The sequence below is a fragment of the Calypte anna genome, chromosome 6 (assembly GCF_003957555.1).
Source record: "Calypte anna isolate BGI_N300 chromosome 6, bCalAnn1_v1.p, whole genome shotgun sequence".
NCBI lineage: Eukaryota > Metazoa > Chordata > Aves > Apodiformes > Trochilidae > Calypte > Calypte anna.
Genome location: NC_044252.1, coordinates 24,618,761 through 24,639,264, shown reverse-complemented (window position 1 = coordinate 24,639,264; position 20,504 = coordinate 24,618,761). Strand labels below are relative to the sequence as shown.

General features: G+C 37.5%; 1 protein-coding gene across 1 annotated transcript in view; it reads left to right on the top strand.

Annotated features, from left to right (window-relative positions):
• Positions 1–20,504, top strand: part of LOC103525241 (VPS10 domain-containing receptor SorCS1) — a 283,259-nt gene that overhangs the window by 122,880 nt on the left and 139,875 nt on the right. Inside the window, exon 3 of the mRNA XM_030453113.1 lies at positions 370–469. Within this exon, the coding sequence (XP_030308973.1) occupies positions 370–469 (100 nt within the window). The remainder of the gene's footprint in view (positions 1–369; positions 470–20,504) is intronic.

Here is a 20,504-nt window from a genome sequence, read left to right as displayed (position 1 = left end):
AATTAAGCTCGGGGTATACAGTTAATTGGTAACTTCAGTTTCTTGCTGTCTGCTATTTGGCATTTCTGACAATCATTTATCATTTTCTATATTCAGAATTTAGCATTTCATATTGTACATGTTTATTTTAAAATGCATAAGGGAAGGTGCTGGTTTAATTTTTCCTAATCTAATTTAAATGCAAATTATGAGCACTCATGTGGTACTGTGTGTATATAATTAAGTATCATTATATACTACATGAATCATTCAAAAAACTCTAGAGGCCATTCCGCAATGTAAAGCATAATTTATACCGAAAAGCTGCCAAGTGTCTTGTGGTTGTGTGATTAACTGTTTGTACTTATGAAATCTTGGTTTGCATTTTAGGTCAACAGACTATGGGACAACATATGAGAAACTGAACGATAAAGTTGGCCTAAAGACTATTTTGAGCTACCTGTATGTTTGTCCAACAAACAAACGTAAGGTAGGTGATAATGTGATTGTCTCATTTTGACTTTATGATGCAATTTCTGTCCTGGTGATCTCTCCCAGTTTCCTCAATATCTGCTACTACTGAAATGGCTGGCAGCTGTTTCACTCCCCTTGAAAAAATATGTAGTTTTACCAAAACATGTGAGCCTATATATATCACCTATATCCCATAGCAGTATAGTTTAGAGAATATACAAAGCAAAAGATGACCATTAAATGGATAAGCCTAATAGGTACCTTGCATTTAATTGTTTTCTTATCTCCTAGATGGTGATGATTTCGTTGTCTGAAAGTGAGACAAGCTCATTAAAATGACAGAAATGTGGTGACCAGATTTTATGTAAATTTTTTTGTGTCTATTAAGTACTCCCAACAGTGAACTGTACAGGATTTGGCAAATTCGAGCAGAGAAAATGCCTTTCAAAGCCCAGAAAGCTTTAAGCACTCAAGCACCCTACTGACTAACAATATACTACAAATTCATAATGATGGCATGGTTCTTAAAGGTATCTGATGCCTCTTGTGAGATAATTTTTGAAAAAAATTTTTGTGATTTGAAAGTATGAAACAGGAAGTAAAAAACCATAGTTGTTAATGATGAAGTCTCATGTTCTTACCTATGGTAGAATATGAATATGCTAGTAAACAATATCATGTTTAAAGACTGCCCTTGCATGCTGTTTAAAAAAGGCTTTAACCTCATGTTTGTTGATAGGCAGCTATTACTATGATGTTTTAGTGCGGAAACTAAAAGGTAGTTTAAATTATACTGAAATTACTAGCAGTTTAATTTCTGACTTCCTCTTATGTTGGTCCAGAGAATAAATTAATGAAAATAACATGAAAATGTGATTAAATAAATGACAGTGGTGACACCATTGTCATCTTGACTTATTAGCTGTGAGGCTACAGTGCACGTGCAGTGACTGGAAAGCCCCATCTCTAGCTCTTTCCTCTACTAGAGGGAATATGAACCTGGCTAGGTAGCTTTCTCTCTTTGCTTTCCTGTCTTAGTGGATATTTTAAGCCTTTCTGGGCAAAACTGAATAGCATCAGCAGCAGATGCTAGTGATGACTCCCCTCAAAAGTAAGCTGTGTATGTTTAGGCAGTTGAGATCACTTTGCTCTTTTCATGATATTGAATAATTTATGTATTCTTTAAGACAAACTGAAAGAAAGAGGGAGCTGTTCTAAATGGAGAGGACAGTGCTTATCTTTGTTCCCTTGTAGTTTGTGTTTAACTCTGTTCAAAACAAACAGGTACTTATAGGCATGACCCATTTGATTTGTTAAAGAATTGATGATATAAATCATGTCCTATGTCACCTACTTTTTTACAATTGACTAGAAGGGGAAATTTGTACCACCAGTTGAAGTGTAAGCATGTGTCAGGGCATACTTGATCTCACCCTTTACTCCCCCAGCTGAGTCTGAAAAATGTTCTGTTCATAACCAAGGAATCTTTGACTGATGTTCAAGGGCTTTCTTCCTTCCTTTGGTAAAACAGTGTTTGTAAGCACTGGAAGATACAACTAGAGTAGACTTATGGGATCATATGTTCCACCTCCTTGCTACAGGCAGCTGTCTCATGTGGTCCCAACAAGACAGCTATCAAATGTTCTCTTAATGGTATTCTGATGAATGGATTGTAGCTGTGGAATTCCAGTCTTTACTTATGCTGATGAATTTAGGTTTGCTGGAAGACCTCCAGAAAAAAAGGCTACCCTGTACCTTTATAATGTCTCCTGATTGACTTCTCATACGTGCCTACATTGCTATGATTATACAAGACTAGAAGAAAAGTGCAGGAATGGAGATATAAATTATCTTAATTTAAAAACCTAGTAAAAAGTATGGGTACACACCTCCTAATGTCATGCCTGATATTTAGTGGTCCCAAATTAGGAGGCAGATGTCATCTCACTGCAGCTGAACCCTGAAGGAGATGTGAAGATTTTCACTAGAAGGTAAAGAATGAGATTATCAGATGACTCAAATGTCCTTCAGGTCTGAGGTTTGAAAGGTTTGTTTTCTGCCACAGAAACTGTAGTGTGAAGGGTATCTACATAATCATGCCTGCTGTTTATTGTAGTGTAATAATACTGTTCTCTAGAAATAAGAAGACTTAGCTGAGTAAAATCTGCATGATCCCTTAACTATTGTGCAGAGAAATCTAAGCAGAAACTAAGTGTTTTCAAGCATGTTAAGCCAACTTAAGTACAGACTGACTCTGAAAATCCTTTACCACCTCTGGCTGCACCTTCCCACTCCATCCGTCGCACTGCAACTTGATTGTGTAGCCATCTGGTGAGCTGGATCAAGGACTAAGCTGCCTGAAAACTAATCCCTTTCCAGCTCAAAAAAAAAAAAAAGGAAAAATCTTTCAGGTGAAATGGGGGAACTGCCTGTTCTGGCAGTAGACTGCACTAAAGTTGGCCTATAATCAATAAGGGAAAGTGCCAGAGGAGAGCTGCAGCACCTGGGATGAAAGGACCAATATTCTAAGATTGAATTTTCCAAAACTTATTTCATCAGGAGCAGAATTAAATCAGCTGGGAGAATTTTTGTAGGCACAAAACTCTTATAACACTGAGAGAAACTCTTGTTACTCTGAAAGTTGCATCTTGTCTCACTAATGTGGGGTGGTTGGGTAGCTGCAGACATTTTAAATGTAGGACCCAACTTCTCTAAAAAACATGAGATTTTATAGCACTCATACTCTTTGTGTGCAGGGTTTATACAATGTGGCTGTTGATGCCGGGCAAATGTGAACAGTGTGTTTTCCCTTAATATTTTTTATGTGTGGTACATAATCTTTCTGACTGCATCTGCAGCTTTCAATGTTCTTTGTTCCACAAGGCATTCCTTAGCAGAGAGAAAAGTTTTCTCACCAGTGGAAAAGAAATGGTGCATTTTTTACCTTGAATCTATTGGACAAGAGACCTTGCTAAACAGTCATTTATTAGTGGAGCCAGCATCTACTTAAGCTGCCTTCTTATGAAAAAAAACCCCACATTTTTAGCACATACTTAACTTTCAAGAATAGTCCCATTGAAACACAAGGTAAATGTTGAACTTTGCTGACTTGATCCTGATTGCTTCGAATGAAAAAAACAAGTGTATCCTATATGTCAACTTGTCTGTTCCTTACAAAGCAGAAAAATTAGAATAATGTACTGTAGAATGCATGTAATTGGATTTAGTTAAATAATTAGTATATTTGTGAATTTCTGATTTTCACTTTCTGGAAAAGAACAAACATCAATATGTGTTGAATATATTGTTTGTTATAATTTATTAGCTCTTTTCCATCTAGGAAAAAAAAAATCTATAAATACACAGGGCTTTCAGAGTTTCCCACAGTCTATGAATGCCAGTTTCTTTCTATAAGCTTCTGACCTCCAATTCTTGTCTCTCTTTTGAACAAAATTAAATCCTTTAAGCAGAAATTGCTGGCAATGTCATATTATAAAAGCCGCTTTTGAAAATAAAAATGACAACAAATTCAACCACTATTTACAAATTTAACTGAATGCTTCTTGCTGTTGCTTGGTATTTTTCTGAATTAGAACACTTTCTTTAAAGGAATTACAGAAAATAGGGAGTAACATAAGTGATGCAAAACCCCTGGCAACAAGAGAGCTGATAACCTGCTTTTCAATATTCTGTCTATTCACTTAATTACTGTATTACCTGGTCATATGACTGATGACACAGATCAGAAGGAAAAAAGCTGTAACACATGGATCTTGCCAGGCACATGGAACCTGTTCAGGCATTTGTCAACAAGCATCTAGAACAGAGAATCCCCTATTTGCAATAAATCCCAAGGCTTAGATGTGTCAACAGTGGTTTCTTTGGTAGGTGTGTTGAGGCTTCTGTGATGGGAAATAAAATTATTTAAATGCTTCTGCATGAAAAAATAGTGTTTGGGAATAAAACACTGGTGAATTGGAAATTAAACTAAGATACAAATCCAAGTTGATAACTTGAAAATACTTTTTTTACAAGTTTGTCATTAACTTTCCTAGAAACTTTTATGCACTAAGTTTGATGGTCTTTCTTTATAAAAGCTGCTTTTAAGCATTTAATGGAAAATTATAAACCTATGAAAATAAAAAGTGCACGAGTAGTAGTGGTGACTCTACAATTGGTTTAACTAGAGTTTACTTTGACTAAAAAAGCACTGCTGCTTAATTTAGATCCTGTATCATTGTACACAGCACATTGTACTCTTTGCAAAGAGTCAGTTTGTGCAGACCATTTGTTCGTTGTACTTTCAAACCCCTTGTATCCACACATCTCCAGTTAATTTATAACATGGGGGGTGATAGTATCTGCCAGCATCTGTTATGCTACTAATAGGATTAGTGCATCAGATATTTCCTGTGGGTTTGAATTTTTTGTGGAAGGATCTGGGTTACTTCCCTCCCCCCCCCCCTTTTTATTTTTTGTTCTGCAGGCTTGCCTTGAGTTTTACCTTTATTCCTCTAACTGCTCAGATTTTAATTGCTGTGCCGTACAGTGTCATCTATACTTTCTCTTTCACCATGAATGGATTACAGATGCCTTCCTCCTCTTTTTTTATATTTAGTGGCTGTGATTAACAGCTTTCTCACAGCATGTTAGCACTGTCCTGTTGTGCATGCAGCTCCAAGATAGCAGATGTTTATTGTAAATATAATTGCATGAGTTCCAATGATGTGTAGATCCCAAACTACTTCAAATTAATTTCAATTAATAAGTTTCAAATGAAAAGAATGACAGAAATGGTGGCCCAGCCTTTTTCACTTTCTAGTGCTGGGTGATGATGATGGTGGTGGAGAGAGTAGTTGGCGTATGTTTCTGTCAGTGGGAACAGAAGATTTACCCTTAATATCTGGGATGGGAATGATTGAGTGCTGGTTTGGTATTTAGAGGAGCTCATTTGCTTCAGGAGGTTATGATTTTGGAATGCAAACTGCCCAAATTGTATAAAGCGTGAAACCCACAACTGTGTGCTTTATGCTGCCTTTGTGTCTTCTCTCCTGAGAGTTGGGGAAAATGTCTGTAGACATGACCAGTCCCACCTGACACTGCTGTTTCTCTAGAATCTTCTACACCCAGTTACTAAAATCAGATTAGGAACACTTATAAAAATCCTTTCTCTGACCTGTCTCACAATGGAAGCTTTCAAGATATCTGATGGAATGGGAGGCCTCAGGTTTTTTTACTCATGGACAAAGTTATTTCCAGTGGTGTCCTTGTAGGCCTCAATAAATCTTAGTGTGAAGGCTATCAGATGATATTGCAGAGGTTACAACTCAGCACAGCTCTAAGCACACCTCAGTGCAGAATGAGCCAGATCCTGTGGCTGTCAAGGGATGTCATCCTGAGCAAATTAGGCACAGTGGGAGACCCAGGGTCTACGGCTGATCAGTCATGCCAATAGCCCTAAGTTCTACTGCAGTCCACTCTTGCAGAGATAATATCAATTATTCTTTTGCTCTTTACATTTGGAAGGAAAGGTCCTTGTTAGCTGCAGGCTGTGAGTGCAGCCTTCAAAGAGACATAAGAGACCAAGAAGGTTTTGTCTCTCAGATTTGAATGGTATGTGGTCAGGGTTTTTGGTTCTGTTTTGTTCTGTTTTGGTTGTTTGTTTTAAATTGTACAGCGTCCAGAAGATTTCAAAAGGGAAATTATTTTCTTACCTCTTGAAAGGGAAGAACTACTTTATACTGAAGTGTTTTACAGACTAAAACGTGAATTTCATTAAATGGAGAATTCTGTTTGGATTAAAATCTGTGTAATTTAGGAAGGTTTATGAAGAAGCCCCCAGATTTGTCTTAAATGTCTCCCACACTATGATCACAGGTGATTCTTCATGCTCTTATCTTTTACTTCAGAGAGAATATTTTGGAGAGAGGAGTCATGAGAGAGCAGGGTGGGATTCTTGTATCTTTTCCCTAAATGCAGTGTCCTACCTCTGTTTCAATCAGCACTTCTGGCTTAAGATTTCACCAACTGATAAGAAAAGAGGTGAAATCATGGACCTACAAGGATTAGAATTATCATCTTGGTCTGCAAGGACTGTTCAATGGATTTCTGATAACACTATACACATGTAAACAGCTCACTACCCACAGAAAGAAAGGTGTCACCCCTCAAGAAGTTTTTATTTTCTGCAGTTCAGCAATAATGATGGAATAAGTCTACTCCATCCCCTGTCTACTTCTATGACAAGCAGTGGTGAGTAGAAAGTCTTATGTCCTATATCCTAAAATATATGTATTACAGTTTTCACTTCTGCTTGTAATATCTGTAGATTCAAGGATAATTCTTCTACCTGTGCACTAGATAATAAAAATATAGATCCAGTTTCTGTTTTAGAAACTTGCCTTTTCTTTCCCCCCACCCCATATGAAAATTAAGATAAAGCCAACTTTTTATTATCATTATGAGTTTAGAAAGGTAAATTGTTCCTTGTATCTTTTGGATATGAACTAAAACAGCTGAAGTTCTGTAGAGTTCAAATTAAGAGTGGTAAAGTGACAGTGACAGAAGAGCTGGTGCTGTATTGCTTGTCATGGAGTTCATGGGAAACAAATAATTAACAACCATTTAGTCTGTGCAAGCAAAGTGAAGGCTGTCTCACCTCTCCAAGTGAGTATTTTGACTTTTGAAATGTCAGCATTCACTACCAAACTTTCTGGTTCGTGGCAATAGATTATGGCAGTTGGCACAATAGCCACTGCATGCAAAGCCTTTGCCATTATTTGACATCCATATTTCTTCTTGGATATGAAGTGAAATCAAAGCCTAAGTATTCTGCTGCTGCTCTTATAAGCCCATAAAAAATATTGCCAATTTTGATATTTTCCCACTCAAAATACTCCTACAGTATGCTCTTAGCTAACTGAAGTCTCCAAGGCACACCGAGGGTTGAAAATAAGGATAGGGAAGTATGAGCCATGGAATTCAACTTTGGAGCTAAGATTGACCCAGGCTCAGGAGGGCTTAAAAGGTGTTATTTCCATTCTGACTTTGACTCCTGTTGTCTACAATCTGGGCGGTTGAAATTTATGCAAGATAATCTCTTGTTAAATGTCCTTCAATTCTTTTATCCCTTTTAAACTTCTCAATGATTTACCAAATATCCTGGAATAGATAATGTCCTTTTAGCCAAGGAAAGGGTATAGTCTAGCCCCTTAGAAAGCAGAGGAACAACATGTTGTTAGTTACAGCCCATATACAGGCATCTGGGATTGATGGTAGTGCAAAAATTTGTCTAAAAACAGAGCAGACCTGTCTTATTGTCAAACTTGTAGCTCCATCTATTTACATAAGTAAGAGAGGCTGTGTAAACCAGGGGAAAAAGCCAAAAGCCAGTTTCCATAATACTGAATTTTTTTCTACCAAAAACTAGCCCCAAGCAGTTGAAAATCAACTTGTTTGGTGTTCCATAAAGTTAGACTAAAAATATGTACCAGTACAAAGTTATTTTCAATTGCCTTTTGGATTTTGAGCTATTGAAAATACATACCTAAATCTCACTTTTATATCATTTCACTGCTCTGTTGTGGTGGGAACATAATTCTTTGATCATGAAATATAGGAATTGTCTGGTTACCGTATGACTTCAGAAGTTGGCTTTAAAGGCAAAAATAGCCTGACACTGTGGCATAGCTGTATCATGGGTGGTTTGCTGGGGATTGGATCTGATACTGTAAAAAAAAAAATAATAAAAAAATATGAATATTGGCCACAGGAGCTCTGAAATGAATCAACCCTTGCCAGACCTTCAAAAATCATATGTGGTATCTGTTAATTAACAGGTAGGGTAATCTGTAGGGCATGTGCACCAGCAGATTGCAATTGCTCACTTCTGTAGTCCAGAGATATTATGAAGGAATGAATAACTAAATGACAGGATACTTGAGTGTTATGCCTTCTGTCTAGATGCACTTTCAGAGTAAAAGGAGAAAAAAATGAAGAAAAGAAATGAGACAAATATTGTTGATTATGAAACTTCTGATTGATAAATACTGGTAAATACAGAGAGAGAGGAATGATGGCAAAGATTAATGAATGTAATTAGAAAGTTGGGTACTGCTAAGAAAATGTAGAATTTGACTTGTATGCAGATAGTATGAGAATTGGAGACCAAGTGGTAACCCATATATCATATTGAGATTAACAGCTCAAAGCAGAAGCAACCAAGCTTCTTGGAGAAAATGGGAATAATTCAGAGTCAGGTATAGAAAAGATCTTGCAGAAACTGTGGGTGAGCTTTTTTCTTTTAGTGACACTAAGTGAAAGGTTTAGGTTTCCTGTTGTAGGGATAGAGAGAGATTTCCCACAGCCAGAAGAGGAAAAAAAGAATTCTTGAGTCACAGGTGACGCAAATAAGGCTGTAATCTGTCTTTTTGCTGTCTGTCAAGGCTGTAATCTGTCAAGTCTTTTGATTCCTATCTCTCCACCATCTATCCATCTTTTCCTCATTAGGAGTAAAAAAAAAAAAGGGGGGGGGTGTCGGTGGGGGTTTAGGGATAAGGCAGCAAACAAGAGCAAGTGGTTGAGGTAGCGTAGCAGTGATAATAGCAGTAGCTGAAGGCAGTGCTGAGGGCTCTGCAGACAGACTGACCTTAATTTAGGAGGGTAAATTATGCTCCTGCAGAACTATCAAGAGTTCTTCCTGTGTATTCTGATACAATGGAACAAGCCCATGACCATTCACAGGGTTTTTGTGTACATTTACTAAGAAGGAAGCATGAGGATTTGGTAGTAAATTTGGAGTGACCAACTGTTCCCATAAATCTGGGAGTGGATACATTGGTCTGTTGCTTTTCCTTAAGCTGCCTGTGTGGTAAAAAAACTGGAGGTGATGGAATATTTTCAAAAAATAAGAAATGTTTAAATTAAAATTTATTCTTTTTTGTCAAATAATATTTTATAAAATGTTCTTTTGCATATAGAATGTTATGAATAATGGATATTGCTCTTTAGAGAGAGAAAAAATCATGTTAATTGAAAGCACTTATTGCTATTCAAACCATTTTTTTCCCACTGAGGTCATCCAAGGCTTTTCTCTCTTGAAGAGATCAGTGTTAAATTGACAATGTTTAGGGGGTTAAAAGCTAAAATAATTTTGTTTTAAATTCTTAAGAGATTTACCAAGATAAATCCTACTGAAAACAGTGGAACTTAATATTGATACTTAAATACATTCTTAATCACTTTACTGTTTCTTGTTAGAAGTCTGTCTTAAACAGTTTTAACACAGTAGAACACTGAGTTTTCCTCTGCACATATGTATTCAGATATCTGTATGCCTCTGTGTAAAAATAAAACCTCTTCACATGCTCCATTACCATATAGCTAATTCCTTCATCAGAGGAAATAAGGAGAATTAGAAGGTAATTCAGACAGCAAATGGGCATGGAAAAAAAGAGAGGAGAATGTTATTAGAAGTTTAAGTAATTTATGGTAGTTGAACAGTTTAGAACCAGTTTAGCAACAACTGTCAGACATCAGTTCCTTGGGGGGGTAGGACACAATCTTTAGGAATATGCACAAAGGAATATGAAGAATGAACTGGTCCTTGCATCCACAGTTCCCTATGTGAAGGCACATCTCAGGATTTTGTCTCTCTTGCTGAATAATGAGAAGCTTGTATGCTTGTATCAGTATTCTTTTTCCACAGAGACAAACCAAAGATACAGATATTAGGAGGTGTATATTCAGCAGACAAGATTAAGGAAAAAAATCACATTTGCCTGTTTTAGGGCTGCTTTGCACAGCAAAATTGAACTTTTTGTTTGGTTTTTTGTTTTTTCCTCTTCAGCCAGAATAGGTTTTAGAACATGGAAGGTTTTAGCATTGAGCACGTGGTGTGGGCTCTTTTTGTATATTTGCTCATAGGTTCAATGCTGTCTGTGAACTCTCCTTTAGAGCATATTGTCAACTCCAGATGTAGCTCTCAGATGAAGGCAGAGTGAATCCACTGGAAGTAGTTCCTTGATAATGTGCATGGCAATGGGTTTACAGCTGTTTCTGGACATTAAGCAGGACTGAGAACTTAATATTGTATTACTGTGACTCATCCATCTGCATCATATCCAAGCTGCTTCTGTCCTATTTATAAGTTAAGGATTTTGGAAGTAGAGATTTTTTTCTCCATGTTTGAATAGAATCTGTTCCTTTGAGTTCTGATGCACAACTTGTCTCCCATTTATTACTACTACTAGGGATAAAAATTGTGTGACAGTTCCTACATCTTAAGACCCTCAGTCATGGATTTTGTGTTAATAGATACTTGGGAACAAATATTGTCAGTCCTAGTTAATGAATAATATCAAATATATGTTTTGCTAAAGTCAGAAAATAAGAACAAGAACTGAACACAGGATTTTGGTTGAAATCCTAGACATAAAAGCATCTTTTCTTCCCGCAGTTCATGTAATTCTGATCTCCTTTTACACCATTCCTTTCTGGCAGGAAACCCCAAACTGTGTCCCATCCATTCAAGCTTGCTAGAAAAAAAAATTAATTAAAGCCTTTTTTTTTTTTAAAAAAAAAAAAAAAAAAGGAGCCTACATAGGAGAAGAGTGCACTGGGCTGTTGCAGAGGGATAGGAGAAGCTTAAGTCAGTCATCCAGTGTAGCAGTGGACACAGTTCACAAATCATCTGCTGCCCCACACCTCTGTGTTTTTAACACTAATGTGCAGTGCAGTGTTCTTTTTTACCTGGAAAATCAATACATTTCTCCCACATCTTTTGAAAAAAATGGTATTTTGAACCTTGAAGCTGAGAGCTTTCTCTCAAGTCACATCCCCTTTTCAAGTGTTTCACCATTCTCTTTTTAAAATAACTCTACCAGCAAAACTCTTACATGTGTTCTGGGATGCCAAACCTTTCCTTTTACTAACACTTCAAGTGTGTTACTGACTTTCACAAGCTCTCACAGGAGCATTCAGTCAATTGCCAGCAGAGACTCCCATTGTTCCAAGGAGTCTGACCTTTCCCCTTGGGCACCAATTAAAATCCATTACTTTTATTCCCATAATGCTTGCTACAATTGGAATTCTGACTCTTCGCCAGGTAGAACTTGGGTTTTTCATCTCCTTTTTTATTACTAAAATTTTGCTAAAGATAGGAAGAGAGAAAATTCCAAAACATACTTTGAGGAAAACAACATGATTTTAGTGAAGCTTTAAAATTTATCTCCCTTTAACTTATCATCAGGAGTGTAAGAAAAACCCAAGTGAAATAATGTGTGTTTCACATGATTCCATGGCTTCCTCCTTCTCCAATTATTCTTGAGCCTCCAGGTTGTCCTTCCTTTTATGACAAACCACTAGAAAAAAGAAAAGCCTAACTCAAACATTACTAGTAGCAAAGCTGCATATTGAGCTTAAAGTTCTTGCTGTAAAATTATGCTTTTGTGCTAATTAAGTCTTTCAGCCAATTTTTGTTTCATCTTTCAGTTGGAATTTGTGAGGATAGAAGTGACTGCTGATTTAACACGAAGGGGCTTTCCTCTATTAAAGATATGTGTCTAGAAAGCTAGTCAGACATCTGCCAGAACTTTTTTTCTGTGAAAAAGCAAGATTTTGAAAAATGTTTTCAGATGATTGTTTTTTGTCCTCTCTTCTTGTTTGCAATCTTTGAGGTTGCATGAACACTCTGTTCAACCTATTGCCAAACCTTCAACACTTCTTAAGGAAGATAATGCAGTGTGAAGAGCAGCATAGGATATGATTACACTATAAGTGATTGGTTATAAACCAGACTTCAGTAAGTTGGCCAGAGGTTTCATTACAATGGGGAATAATTCTGAAAATCTAAGCTCAAGATTGATTTTTATATCCCATAAGCCTAGAAAAATAAAATTTTCTGAAGTGTTACTGAGTTAACTGCAGGAACAAATTTGTCAAACTCTGTTATATACTATTCCATATATTACGGGAAAAATAAAAACATCGAAAAAAAAAAGTGTTTTATAGAAGGGCTTGAATTTTTTTCCCCTTGTCTATCTTACGATGCAAGTAAAAGATTGACTTAGGAGGCAACCCTCCAGAGATGAATGCAAACTTTCTATCATTTGAAGCCAGCAGGGAATAACTAGGTTTACATGATAAAGAGGCAATTTATCATCTGTGCTGTTATGTGCTTTTAACATTACAAATCCAAAGCAATGCCAGTTAATTCTTAAGTCATTTTATATGGTTGATAAAAGAAACCTTGTTTTCATTATAGTGAACATAAGGAGAGATAGAAGTATTGAAGCTTTCCTGAGAAGGCTAACAGAAATCAGCTCAGCCTTTTCACTTGCTAAAGTTTTCCTTAATAGCTGAAGAGAACTATTGAAGATGATGGTGAAGGCCAAAAAAAAAGGTCCAAGAACCCCTTTCTAATGAACAATAATAGAACAAAATGTGCCATAGTCCTTATAGGGTTGAGTAGCACCTGACCTTGAGGTTATGGTGTCTAAAGAATTTCTAACTTTGACCTGAAGGTTGTAATCACATTTTTGTTACAGAATCTGTGTCTTCATCTTCTGTCTTTCTAGAAGGGTTCTTCTAATTTTGGGTTCATCAACATTGTTTTCTCTGACACCAAACTACTGGTCTGACAGCTAGGACACACAAGTCCTTTACAGTCCTCTGGAAAACAACTGGATTACTCTGAGGAATCTCCCATCCTGTCTTCATTCTGAAGACTGACAGGAGGCTGAATTAGAAGGGATGTTACAGATAGTAGAAGTTTGGACTTAGCACCTGGGTTCATGCCATAATAAGATATTTCCTTTAAAGTCTTTTTAAGTGCCTTAGCAACATATATACTGTTTTCTGGATTTTGCAGGCAGTCTGAAAGGTAACTCTGAAACATATTAATTACTTTCTATATCCCAATGAGTTATTAATTTCATTTCTAGGTAGCCAAAAAGTTCACACTTCAGTTTTAACTTTGCCACAACTCAGGTTATGTGTGCTGACATCACTGACATCATGTTACCCATCTAAGCTGATAGGTAACCCTGATCATTTTGCTATCTGTCATACAGCTCCTGTTTCGCAATATATATTTTCCCTCTACAGCAAGATGAAGTTGGAAGGGTCATCTTTGAATTTAGACAGGAAATCAAAATAATATGAGGGGAATTTGGCATACAGGTAAAGCCTGTACCTCTGGTTACTGTTTAAACTGGATAGGTATGTGTTCATTACCACAGTATCTCTGTAGCTCACACCCTCTAAAGGAACAGCAAAGGAAGGTTTATAAAAGCAATTCTTCCTCTGCTGAGGAAGATAATGATCAAGCAGTGTATGTTAACTGACTGCCAGCATGTTCTGTGCTTTCACAGCAGACACCCACAAACCCAAAGGCAGCAAAGTAAGGAGAGGTGTTATTTAGCTGTGTCAACCTGCCCATTTATGTGACCCTGTAATTAGGACCATCCCATTAGCTGTTCAGATTGAGGCTCTGGGTAGGTAGGAATAAACAAAGAGTAGGAATGAATGAAAATAAAAAGCTGTGAAGCATTATCAGTGATATGAGTAAAGAGATGAGTGAAAAATATCTGTTAACTAGGTCATTTCTAAGAGTATTCCAGATTCCAGCACTTTGTCCATTGCTTCATTGGTTTCTGTGCTATTAAAGCCTCTAAAATCATTCTACATATACCTGTTGTCCTGTAAGGATGGCTGCCTCCTCAACCTGTGTCTTTCAAGAATGAGCCTGAGTCCACTCTGAGGGTGATATCTGCAAACATGCTGAGTCTGTGCTAAAAGGAAACTCAGGGTAAAACCAAATTTTGTCTGGGCCTCAACATTCACTTGCTTTTAGTGAGGGTGATCTAAGGTAATAGCATGTGATTGATCATAAACGAATGGTTGATGTTGATCAGAAAAGTCAACCACAAAGTGGCTCTTTGGGAATGTCAATGGTATTTGCAGCCAGGCAGGATCTGCAGGCACTAGGAGTTTGGTTGTATTTTGCACCTCTTGGACAAGAGATGTAGTATGACAAGTTTGCATATTTTGTAATGTAGCCTCGTGGAGCTAAGTTAGAAGTGTCAAACTGAAAGTTTGGTTTATTTTTTATCCAGCTCCCTGAAGACACTGTAATATAGCTAAATATTTATATGCTCACAACTTGCTGGGGTACCTCCATCCTGAAACTACTTGTGTATTGATAAAGAGGTTTATAATATGAATAAAAGCTTAGGCTTGGAGTGTGTCTCTTTTGGATTTTGATGCTTTGCACCTGACAGTTTTACACTCTTGACCTCTGCAGAACAGATATGTATTTCAAGAGAAAGAAATTCTCAGAGTTTCTTAGGGTGAAGTGCTGTGTAGGTGCAAGCAATTTTATTAATAGTTCATGTGCATAATAAAAATAAACAGATTCCTACTTTAAAGAAGGTTATATTATTCAATAAATCTAAATTACAGCCACAGTGAAGCTGTGTGTGTAGGTGCTGTTTGGAATTACATGAATAGGTGCTATATTATATGCTCTTGTACATTATTGCTTTGTGAGAGATATACAATCTGTATCACTTGATGGCAAAAACATGTCTTTCAGTAAAAAGATATTTCCTAGGCTAGGTGCACTAGTATTAAAATGTGAATGAGGAAACATTCTTTTGGCTGGGATGGAAGATGGAAAAAAAAAAATTAAAAAAATCAACTCTCTGAAAAGCATCTCTCTAGGTTATCTGCTTTCAAATTCCAAGAAGCTGAAGGGTGTTTCTCTCCTTAAAATGCAAAACCTCAGAAAAAAATAAATGTCTCATCCTTTTGAAAAATCCATCCCTAAATGTCATAAAACATTACTCAGTAATCTGTCAAGTCATTCACACTGAAGACTGCTGTGGTCCAGCATGAGTTTAAACTAAAGGGAAATTAATTCAAGTGTTTCTTCCTTCTGGATCAGACTTTCATCCCATGCAGGCTCTTTCCCAGGGCTTTTCTGGAGACAGAATGGTCATGGTTAGAGACAGCATTAATGGTGATGAATGCATAATGGGAGAAATGATTTTCAGAGGTGCAGAGGGTCAGGTGGGTACCCAGCCTGCAGCAAGCGCCTTCAGTGAATATTCTTTATATACAAGTCTCTTTTTAAAAGTGTTTTAATCCAGATACAGTGTTCTGCCTTGCTGTTTTGTGGAGAGCAGTGAAGATAAGTTTTTCCCCTGACTGAATATTTAGAAAAGCCCTTTTGCTCTTGTGAATATTTTCAGTCTGAATATTTTTAATTATCTTAGTCACTAGCAGCTGGATGAGGGGGTTTTTTTTGCTATCTTTAGTGCTTTAGCAACCCATATCTCTCTGAACTAAGTTGATATTCTTATGCATGACTGCACAGGAGCACGTCTTGCTTCATTCTCTGGACCATACTTCTTGTAAATCATCCTGTCATTAGTAGTGTCTAAGGCAAGGAAAATCAGTTTATCTGATGGTAAAAATACCAACACTGCAGAGGAGCTGAAAGGATGAGAGGCTTCCAGTAGTCACCCAGTAGGTGAGAATACAGGCAGTGCAAGAGTAGGCAAAGTTCAGCCTTGCTGAAGCTGCCTGTGCTCCTCTCAGATCCTGGAGGACAGAGACAGGGAAGAGAAATCCAGGCCCACTCTTCCTCAGCCCTGTGGGGGCAGACAGGTAGGAAAACAAGGATTGGAGAATGGTTGTTCTCTGCACTCTGGGTCTCAGAGGTATTCTGAAGTGCTACCCGCTTAGCTACAAAGGCATTTTATTAATGTTCTTAAAAATATTCTTTTCCTCTTTCCAGCCTCTCAGCTGTGCTTCTTGAAAAGCACCCATCCCACCACTTTGGTCCTAAAACACCTTTTCAGTATCAGAACTCTGTGAAGGCATCAGAGATCATAATAAGATTTATATATATTTTTTTTTAATCTTAATGGCAAATCGCTCCTCTCTTCAAAGCTCATCACTGCTACATCATCTGACTGTCATTTTGGAAAAATTTCCCAAGTAGCAAAAACGTTTCATAGAATCATAGAATCATAGAATTGGCTGGGTTGGAAGGGACCTCAGAGATCATCGAGTCCAACCCTTTTACCACCGTTGCGGTTGCTAGACCATGGCACTGAGTGCCACATCCAGTCTCTTTTTAAATATCTCCAGGGATGGAGAATCTACTACTTCCCTGGGCAGCCCATTCCAATGCTTGATCACTCTCTCCGTAAAGAAATTCTTTCTAATATCCAACGTAAATTTCCCCTGGCACAACTTAAGACCATGCCCTCTTGTCTTGTTGAAAGTCGTCTGGCAAAAGAGACCAACGTCCACCCGGTTACAACCTCCTTTCAGGTAGTTGTAGACAGCGATGAGGTCTCCCCTGAGCCTCCTCTTCTCCAGGCTGAACAGCCCCAGCTCTCTCAGCCTCTCCTCATAGGGTCTGTGCTCGAGTCCCTTCACCAGCCTGGTTAAAAGAGGCTTGGCACTGAGCAAGTAGCACTGCTGGCACACAGCAAACTGTGCTTCTGTTTAAACAAGACAGTTGGGGTCATAGAGATCTCTCTGGGATGCCAGGATGCATTTGTGAGGGTACATGTGTTTGGGCTGTGTTATAGATTTTTTTTTTCCATTTCTATTTATGTATGGACTAAAAAGAAGACTCTAAACCTACTAACAATGAGGTTTTAAATTGAAAAGAGTTGTTCAAAGTACCCATAGCTTGGATTTTTCTGAAAGACTTTTTGTTCTCAATTCTTTTTTGATCGGTGGTGTCTATCATCTAAAAAACCACAAAAAAACCACATGCAAGCAGATCTGAAAACACCTGGCAGCCAGTCTGAGCTGGTATAAGCTAGCAATGTAAAACATTTCATGGACTAACATACAGATTTAGACAATTAAAGGATTACTTCATAGGCTTCTGAAATGAGATTTGATCAGTATTTTTAGAGGTTCATTTTTTTTAGAAAAAGAAAGGCACGGAAGATGAATTTAAAAAAATGTTTTTCCAAGGATGGCACAGTCTTTGGGAAAGATGACTTCTGTGCAGAATAGAAATAATAATTATTGGTTTAGAAAAAGAAAGAATCTGAAGGCTCTGTTAGGAAAGATAATTCTAAAGGAACAGAGAATGTCAAACCTGGATCTCTGAAGTGAGTACATTAGGGATTTTATGCTGCATAGATGTGTTTGGTGATAACCAATCTTGGCTTGTTCAGCTTTTCTAAAGATGGAAAAAAAGTGAAGAATTTCAGACATCTCTTTCCGATTAAGTTTTCTTTTTTTAATCATGAACATTTCTAAGAAACAGTGAAATAAAAAGGAAAAAAAGGCTCCATTTCCTTTCCCCATTGCACCTGCTATAGATCTTATTTGAGGGCAGAATGTATTTGGACCTATTTAACAGCATGTGGTGTAACTAAAAAAAATGTTTGTGAGGAAAAGAAGAAGGAAATAATCTATTTCTGAAGCTGCAGGGGAAATTCAGGCAGAGGGAACTCAATTAGCCAAGCTAAAAAAATGCCCGAGAGAACAGCATTGGTTTTTGCCAGCATTGGTTTTGCACAGAGTTGACAACTTTTATGAATGCAAGTGGTCAGCACAGTAGTTTTAAGTATAGTCTGGAGGCCTGTGACAGAAGAAAACAATCACACCAACCCAGTAACTAAAAGAAAATTAGAGGTACTTTTTTGGGGGGAGAACTTTATTTTGATATTTGTTATAAATATGTAATCCACAGCTGGGATATCTGGGAAGGGGAAATAATATTTTCCAATCAGTTCAAAGGAAAATGTGTGCATATACTGGTATTCAGTTAGTAAAAACATTTATTGAGTCTTAAAAGCTGCATTTAGACAGGACTCCACATACATGGGAGAAACTACTTCTATGTGTCCTCCAATATTATTCCAGATTCAGGAACACAAATAAGGGAGGTTTCATCTCTGCTACCCCACCCCCTTTAGTGATCTTGCTTATTGCAGTTATTAAGAAAATGCTTGTTTAGAAACTGTCTGTTGTATAGCCCTGAAACGTCCCTATATTGTATAAACTATGAAGATAATTGAAAATTAGAACAAGGTCCATTATAAATTAAAAATAAGGGAGTACAGAGAGGAATTCTGAGGGAATTGGAATAAGAATTTGGAAAAAAGATATTATGTCCTGGAAATTATTTACCAGCTTTTAAATGCAAATGTGTCAACATTTTTTTAGGCCATGGATCTAATTTTTAATTGGTATTCCAGTATTTGAAAATCAACCTCACAGGCCCTCACTTTGTGGACATTCATTTTACCAGGCTTAGATCTTGATTCAAAATCTACTGAAGTCAATAAAAAGATGCAATTTGAATGCAAAATTAAATTATTCTTCTTAATATGTCAGAAGAGTTTCCTCTTACAGTGTCACACCATTGCAGTGGTATCATTGTACAACAAAGATGGGGTTTTTTTAACTGCATGAATTACTGTTACTTGGGTGAGAGGTTAATCTACTGTTTTAAAGTACCCTAGGATTATTTTTTTTTCAGTAAATCATTTTTTTCCAAAATTAAAGAGAAGATATATTCTAATTTAAGGGTCTAACATTTTCACTTTAGAGAAGGTACATGGAATGAAATTTGTTTTATTAGTCAAGTGGCCTTTATTACTATTGCTTTGTTCTTCATTCTATTAGAATGAACACCGAGGGCAGTAGCACCTCCTGAATAAGGTTCTTGGGACTTCTGTACCTCTGGGTCAACAGTGGTCTTGTGATGATTCTAGTGCTCATGATGCAACAGGATAGCACCTTCAAGGGTCTCTACTTTTTGGCATAATTTTCAACCTTTTCTGTCCGTTTGCTCCTAGTAAATATATTTCCCAGGATATCCGTTGTCTTTTGACAATGTATAATCTGTAGCCTCAAGATATGCTGAATTTCACCTGCCAGGAAAGTCTGAAATACAAGTAACCACTGATTCTATGAATAGAAAATGGCAGATAAACTGGCAGCTCACCCAAATAACCTTTCCCTGGTGCATTCTAGAGAGACCTGTGAGTGATGTGTGACACTGATGGAACTCACACCTATACATACACACAGACATTTAATCACACACATACAGATATATGTGCCAAAGGAGAAGGGGTGAACTTCTGTGTCCTAGTGACACTCTATCCCAGTTCTATGACTGGTATATCAAAGTTTCATCTCACAGATATTACAGAGTAGAGGAGAAGGAAGCTCTGGGATGGTTTTGCAGCTGTGAGTTTGGTAATGGTTCATTGCAAGACAGAGCTGACAGGCTCCATGACTGCATGGATATGATTTTAGGGTTTTCTTGATTGATTCCTCCTAGTCAGGATTACACTCCCCACTGGACTGTGGAGCAGCATAACACCATTTCTGACTGCATGCTATTGAATTTCTTGCAAGTGAATTGCTTGTCACTGTTCAGGGATCACAGGTCTACTGGGTGATATTCTAGCTTGCAGATGAAAAGACACAAATTTATTGTCCTACTTGCTACTGTATTGCTTTACCACTGATTTCATTTGTGCCTCTTGTGAAGTCACTGAAGTCAGGATCTATGAAGATCTCTATGGGCACCTTGCTTCCCTGGGCTCCACAAGAGTGAAACAGGAGCTGGAGTCCTTTCTTTTACATTCTGAGCTGAAGTCTGGTGCCAGTCTAAGTTTCTGACAATGGGGGAACACAAAGTTCTCTTGAGGTCTTCTGATTTCTTCTCTCCTCAGGGTTTGGGAACTGTAGCTTTTCTCATCAGTTATGTATCTAAGGATTAACAGCTGGTAACTACTGAGATGCAGCTGTAATGAATTGATATATTCACATATATATATATTTATATCTGTATTACTTATTGTTAATTTAGTAGTGTTTTACCTTCATTCACCCGCACTCAGATATACACTGAACCTTGCTCCCTTCTGGCTTCCCTTGTTTGCTGTGGAGTAAGCCATGAGTCTGGTGTTCTGAACCAGGAAAACTCTGTCTGCCTTCCTGATTTCCAAGGAAGCCACTACAAGGGCCAGTCCATGGGGACACTTGAGTCCTCTTCT